Source organism: Wyeomyia smithii, chromosome 3 (genome assembly GCF_029784165.1).
Source record: "Wyeomyia smithii strain HCP4-BCI-WySm-NY-G18 chromosome 3, ASM2978416v1, whole genome shotgun sequence".
Classification (NCBI taxonomy): Eukaryota; Metazoa; Arthropoda; class Insecta; order Diptera; family Culicidae; genus Wyeomyia; species Wyeomyia smithii.
Window position 1 is genome coordinate 201,394,901 of NC_073696.1, and position 7,067 is coordinate 201,401,967.

General features: G+C 39.9%; 2 protein-coding genes across 5 annotated transcripts in view; both read left to right on the forward strand.

Annotated features, from left to right (window-relative positions):
- The window catches only part of LOC129727836 (nuclear receptor subfamily 2 group F member 1-B), a 155,807-nt gene extending 150,192 nt beyond the window's left edge, over positions 1-5,615 (forward strand). For 2 of the 4 annotated variants that reach the window (XM_055686049.1, XM_055686051.1), the window contains 2 exons: positions 5,245-5,414; positions 5,477-5,607. In XM_055686049.1, coding sequence (XP_055542024.1) covers positions 5,245-5,414; positions 5,477-5,593 — 287 coding nt within the window. In that variant the 3' untranslated portion in view covers positions 5,594-5,607. Of the gene's footprint in view, positions 1-5,244; positions 5,415-5,476 lie in introns of all 4 variants that reach the window. The other 2 variants (XM_055686050.1, XM_055686052.1) reach the window with 2 other exon arrangements.
- A 26-nt stretch (positions 5,616-5,641) lies between these two features.
- LOC129729001 (ras-interacting protein RIP3-like) lies at positions 5,642-6,352 on the forward strand. Its single transcript, XM_055687480.1, has one exon. It carries the CDS (start codon positions 5,642-5,644, stop codon positions 6,350-6,352), a length of 711 nt encoding a protein of 236 aa, XP_055543455.1.
- The last annotated feature ends 715 nt before the right edge of the window (positions 6,353-7,067 follow it).

Below are 7,067 nucleotides of genomic sequence, written 5' to 3' on the forward strand. Positions count from 1 at the left end.
TGTCTAATGTCAGTTCTGTTATCCAGCAGGTGTATCGGAAAAATATGCTATTGCTGACTATGCAACGGAAGGTTGTATGGAATGTCTGTCTGTCCATGACAATTTTAGAACCAGGTTTAGCGTTCTACAAAAGAAGCTGCGGCACAATTAAGCTGAAGTTTTACATGGAGACTTTTTTCGGCCAGACAAAATTTTTGAGACTTGCCGCTAAACAAAATACGAAAAGTCGATTTCACTTGGCACTCTCAAATTAGCCATTGACAGAACAACACAACGCTTTACTTAAACAGCACATGCGTTGCACGGTGAGCGGCATCACTAGAGATGCTGGAAAACACTCCATCTTTTACGTTGTTTTCTCTTATTCTCTCTCTACAATAATCTTCCGCATCCATATTCCTACTATAATGTAACCCGTATTAAAAGTAAGGGACGTGAACGCACCAAACTACTGTTTTTCTAATCCCGTTTTGCTATATTAAAGTCATTAATTTAGGTTACTCTCTACCAACGTGCCTCTCTCATTAATATTGGCAAAAGGATTTTTTGCCGTTTTTTCACGAATTCAGCGGATGAGTGATTAGCGTTTCGAAGGCGCAATCTAGCGAAGCTAATAGTTTGCTAACTTCCTTAAAAAATAACGTTATCGTTGAATCGCTAACTGGAATTAGTGTCACTAATTGATCAATTACCAGAATGGTGCCCCCCTATCATATTTTTTTATCTGCTCCAAACGAAATTATGACTTCACAGCTGACAAAACTTTTTTATTCTAGCATCCCCGGAAATCGTATAATGAACACAACCACATAAAATACGCTAGAAATATGAAAAGCATCACAAAACGATGCTCATATTTAAAGGAAAAATTAGAAAAAAAAGAAATGTTACTTGTGTATCAGGAATATTCTCGGAAAAAATATCCAATAATAAAATCCGAAAACCCGAAGCTACAGCGATTTCAAGCACTTCGCACGTTGAAAAAATCTTAGGCGAGGCGAAACATTGAACTTAATTTTATCAACAATCGTTTTTAACTTTACGCAAATAAACGCTCAGTTTCCTCACGCTTTCTATTCCTATTTTACCAAGCTTCTCCGAACAGAATTCAAAAATCAAGAAGTTTCAGTTGTAGAAGGTGCATTGAAAACACAATTCTCATTTTTGCCTTTTGTCCTTATTGCAAGTGTATCGTTTTATGAACTCAATTTAATTGCTCATTTCACTGGATAGGACAAAAAATTTGTTTGTGTTATAATTCTGTAAAACAAAATCGTAAATAATAGTGTATCTCATTGACCTTGGAGCAGAAGTTAGTATTATTCGTGCAATCGAGGAAAAAGATTAATTGTAAGTTCACATAGCCCGACAGTTTGGGGTTCATAGAACGTCGATTTAAAAATAATAAAATCCAGCGGTTCCACTATTTCAAATAAACAAGCATTTGTCTCTCTCTTAACTACGCTAAAAAAAATGGGCAGACCGAAATAAAATTGTTAAATCCTGGTTTCATACTAATCAACACCTGATAAATTTGCTCACAAACACCATTTATTATACATATTTGTTTAACTGAAACTGAGCATAATTAGGCTCTATGGAAAAAGTTAAATATGTTGTCCAACTATAATATTTGTTAGGTTTTTTTTTTTCATTTTATATAAACCCTTTAACCCGTTGAAAGGCTTGCATCTTCAACTTTGCCTCTCTGTTATGCTCTGGCGTCCATTATATCCAATAAGAGCGGCCAGTTCATCAAGCCGCAAATTCAGTTGTCAAATTCTCGAATCAAACCACATGTAGCGAAGGATTATTGTTATTATTACGAACCACTCGGTACGTCACAACATGGAAACTTAAAGCATCAAATCTCATTTTTTTTCCTCCGCGAGAACAAGAGCCGCCAACAAATCGCTGAAATTGTTAACTTCCAAACAGATAACAACAGCGATAATTCCTGACTTTTGGGAAGACAAAAAGCACAAAATAAAACAAACAAACAGCCCCAGACACACACGCACATCCACAGAACAACAAATCACTCACTTTCCATTAAGATTCGGAGCCTGGCAGCGTGCAGCACTTGAGACACAACGCACACGCCTGGTTGCTGTCAATTTCGGTAGATGCCGTTGTCGCAGCAACCGTATGCTATTATATTACGTTTAATCCGGCATCGGCGTTTATATACCACAAAAGAGTCCATAAATCACGGCCAGTGCCGCGCGTCATCATGAGCAATTTTCGGGACCCTTACACATATTTTTTTCGCCCATCGCCGGTAAGAGACAGACCGACGCATAAAGGACTTTATTTTTAGAGAACGAAAGAATGGTTTTTTTCTGCTTCGACACTCATACAACTCACAGGAATAAGACGTCCGTTCAGTAGAGCTAACTTCAATCTGATAAACATTAGCAAACGAATGGTGCTTGTTTACATTTTTTGCTCACAATTCGTCGCATCGCTTCGGTCGCCGTCGGCAGAAGCAATTTGATTCGATCGAAAATATGACGGACTTAATTGTGCTCAATTGACGAAGATTGTGATAAGACTTAATAAACGCGAAAAAAGTATAAATAATAATTAATACTCGCCAACCGATGTAGCAGCCACGGGATGGGTGAAGACGCGTTGCCGCTTGTTGACCACTTGACGGCATCCCACGAGAATGTTTTTGGGCGACGGAGAGGAAAGTATGTCAGAAAGAATTCGATGCGGCATGGGCGACATAACAAAACTGTCGCGTGCCCTGCTTCGTAGAAACATCTTAAGCAACTTTGACGACAGCACTTGCTTTATTCGCCCCGAAGACAAACGTATGATTTTAGGGAAGCTCGAACAGCGATAATCGAGCAGCTCTGTCTCCTGACTAATTAAAATTTATTCCAGCTAAGTATGCGCTGTCGGCTCCCCTACGCATGCAGAGACTCACTAACTGGTGAACCACTTAAGCCTGTGCCAGTATTAACGGAGAAAGTTACAAATCTCTTAAATACTTTTAAGACACTTGACTCCTAATGGGTTAACCAATAAAGTAGATACGATAACATCTGTTAGCAACACACGTTCCTTCTGTGGGGAACCCCTTTTTTTGTTCAGAATACTCATAAAGAATCGTCTCTGAAAACTTCCGTCACCTGTCTTTCACAATCTGCTGTCACTCTAATCCCATTGGACTAGGAAGAAGTTGGAAATAATCACAGCATCCACACAGCTGACTAGAACGGTTCGCTAAAGGCTGTTGGTTTTTTTAAAGTAAATTTTTAATTATCATTTTCTAGGCCAACGCGAGTAAGTTCTAACGTCAATTAAGACCAACTTGGCTGTCGTTACGCAATTCCTCGCTTGAACTGCAATAGGCGAGATACGGGTGCCCATACGATGTCAAGCCATGATCAGGGTGATGAAATTCAATTAAATTGTTTCCAATTTACTACTCCATCATCTGCACCGTTCTTCTAAACAGTCTCTAAACTCTAGACAATAAAACTATGCGCCGTAGAAGTCGCAGAAAAAAAAACCGTCTCTAATCGTCAGCTTCGGCTTCGCGTCTAATCGAGAGTACGTCGCAACAATTACCACACCAGTGTGCCATGCTGCTGCTGCTACTGGGGAACAAAGATTCTCCAACATTAAAAACAAACACATTCTTCCTTCATTCAGATCAATTAAAGAAAATTGTCTCTGATTATATACACCCATATGTAGGTCGATAAACATCAACCGAGCGGCGCAGAGGAACAACTCCGACAGTCAGTGGCGCGGCGTTGCACATCAGTTCAATCGGATTTTTCGACCACAATCGCAATATTTTCCAGCATACCTATCGAGTAGCGTGAACTGCGGATGCCCCCGAAAGAAATCAAGGCATGCTTCGGCTCGGGCTGCTTTACGCCATCAAAGCTCAATTTTATTTACTACCCCCTTTAATTGTTTTTTATTGGGCAGATGAATTGACGGTAATTGTTGACAGTCTCCAGAACGATGACATGATCAGCGGTACATCGGTTGTGCTTGTTTGGTTAGGATGATGCTTTAGTCAGTCCTCAACAGGTGACGCAACTGTTGTGCAGATTTTTGTGGATATGAATAATTAACTTCCACAGAGCAATAGTTATGCAAGCATTATGTTTTCAAATTTCATAAAAATTCAAATTAATTTTAGACCAACTTTTATTACCAATGCAAGGTCAACAATGACGTACATATCCATTCTCAGTACCTGTCTGAACTTTTATATCAGACTAACAAGTAAATAGACATTACCTGATTGTCTGTGTTTATGGTTTGTTTTGATTTGGTGAATTCCCCCGAATGTTACTGTTTACTATTGACGTCATATAACAAGCACAAACAAACGATGATAATTAAATACGTAAACCACATTTTTCATGATGCAGATGAAATAATTTCTATCATCCAGTTGATTATATTTTTATTACATTTTTGCTAGAATGCGCTACGAACAGCACAATCATTGTGGTAAACTTTTCTTGTCATGCAAGGGTATGACAACCTTATCTCTGGCCTACACGTTTCGCAGTAGGCCACATATTGGAGTGGAGTTTAAAATACCATCACAAACAAAACCCGTTTGATAATCGTTTTTGTTTTAGTTGTAAAAATTTAAGTTTTAAAGAAAAATCTTTTAAAAACGGTTCTAAGTGTCAGAAAAGGTGAACGAATATCTTAAACGCACTAAAACTGTAACAAAGCCAATGATTGAAAAATACTAAAGCAATTTACACGCCAGAAAAACCAAGAAGATGTACAGTGAAAAGTTCATAATCATTGAAAAACGCTTCTAAACATATTTTAAACCTTCCTGCTCCAGTTCTTCCATGACACGCTATAATTTTATTTGATTTTTTATATCTTCATTATTTCAAATGTTTTTTACCTGTTACTAACCATTTTATTTTCTTCTTATTTTCAGACGTAGCACGTTTGAGTTTAGTCATTATTTCACTCAGTTTTTTTCGCACTATTTCATCCTAATTCACGCTATTTAAGTTTTACAGCACATCACACAACACTAACCGGTTGATTTAAAGTCACACTCTTCTAATATCTAACACAAACTCTCATGAAAAAAGGTGGTTATAACTATACTTCTAATCATTCCTCCCCTTCAACAACCCTAACCGATCATTCATTCCGTACATTCCGAATCCTAGCTTGAATCCCCAAACGCTACACGAAACGCTTTCAAATCAATACTTACCTCTGTTCTCTTTTCAGATGCCTGCGGTCTGTCAGATGTGGCCCACATCGAATCACTGCAGGAAAAGTCTCAGTGCGCCCTAGAGGAGTACTGTCGGTCCCAGTATCCCAACCAACCGACCCGCTTTGGCAAACTCCTGCTAAGGTTACCCTCGCTGCGGACAGTTTCTTCGCAGGTGGGTTCAAAGGTGCTAATACAGTTGCCGCTAGAGCATGCAACTAATAACGCCGATTCCTTCTCCGCTTCCAGGTGATAGAGCAACTCTTCTTCGTCCGGTTAGTGGGTAAAACGCCCATCGAAACGTTAATCCGAGATATGCTGCTCTCTGGTAGTAGTTTTTCCTGGCCTTACCTACCTTCGATGTGACACACGGCCGTGTGGCGTCAATTGACAACGACTTGATCTTCACTGATGATGGGCGGCACGTCGTCCACGGTAGTGGCCGCAGCAGCTCTCCAGCAGCAGCAGCAGCAACAGCAGCAACAACACCACCAGCAACATCATCAACAGCAACAAGAGCAACAGCATCACCACCAACTGTCACATCAGTTATCACAGTCACAGGCGCAGGTCGCTGCATCTTCTTCCACGCTGGGAGCGCTTTCACCTTCGTCCACGTCGTACTACAGCAGTTGCTGCTCAGACGTTGCAGCCGCCGCTTTGTCCTCTCTGATGGCGTCCACCAGCCAGTTTTCTCAGTTTCAAAGTTCGCTCAACTTTGCCAGTAACAACATCAGCCACAACAGCAATAGCAACTGTAGCAGTAGCACAAACAACGTAAACAGTTTGGATCACTTGTCAACAATGGAGAATTCATCAAACCACACAACATCACAGCAAACACAGGACGACCCCGAAACAGAGCAACGTCATCAGCAACAGCAGCAACAACAGCAGCAGCAGCAGCCGCAACGACAAGAGCAGGAAGAGCTACCAGCTATCTTGATGGGTGCTAATATTCTAGAAAGTAGTAACATAGCCAACATTAATCTAATCGACAGCGATAGGAACAATGACTCGGACAGCAATCATGACAGCCTCCGGCAACACCAAACTCAGCATCATCGACAACAGCAACACGATTCCGAAGCTAACGTTTCGGTTGTGGATGATGACATCACTTGAACAGCGCACTTGTAACGCTTCGTACCGTCGACACAATATTATTTAGCACAATTGTTCAATTTTCGATTTCCTTGGCATCAGAAAATCTCAATATATTTTTGGAACTTATAACAAACCGACTTCAGAGACAGTTTAACATGAAAGTACTCATTTCTAACTCATCAAATTCTTTACGCCACCTACATGTGAATGTGATGTAAGCCCGCCGCCCAATAACCGATCAAATGGTTATTCGAGATCGGCCATTTCCGAGTACTAATTTAATCTTCAAAACATCCATCAAACGCTCAATTTTAGTTGTAAAAGACAATTGTTTATGGTGCCATCGTCCGTTCGAATAGCTAAGTTGATAAACTTCAAATAAAAACAAAAAGAGTTAAGTGTAAGTAACATTGAACATTGGAAGCCGGTGTCAGTCTCACATAGTGAAGCCTGTGGCGCAGTTTCTTCAGAAACGTGCGGAATGTAATCGAAACGTACTTCGTCAGCAAAAGAAAACAAATGCAATAAGATGAAAAGCTCTTGTGAAGTTGTTCTATTTTTAGCAGAGTATATATTTATTTATTGCAAAGTGTACAAAAAAGTCTCCTTCTGTGGCCCCTGCTAGGACAGTGCTAGTGGTTTACTTAAACATTACAAGCAGATTTTTTTCCTTGTTATTTTGTTCTCATCATATAACTCAATATCTACGCTAAGCCAAAATCCACATAGTAAA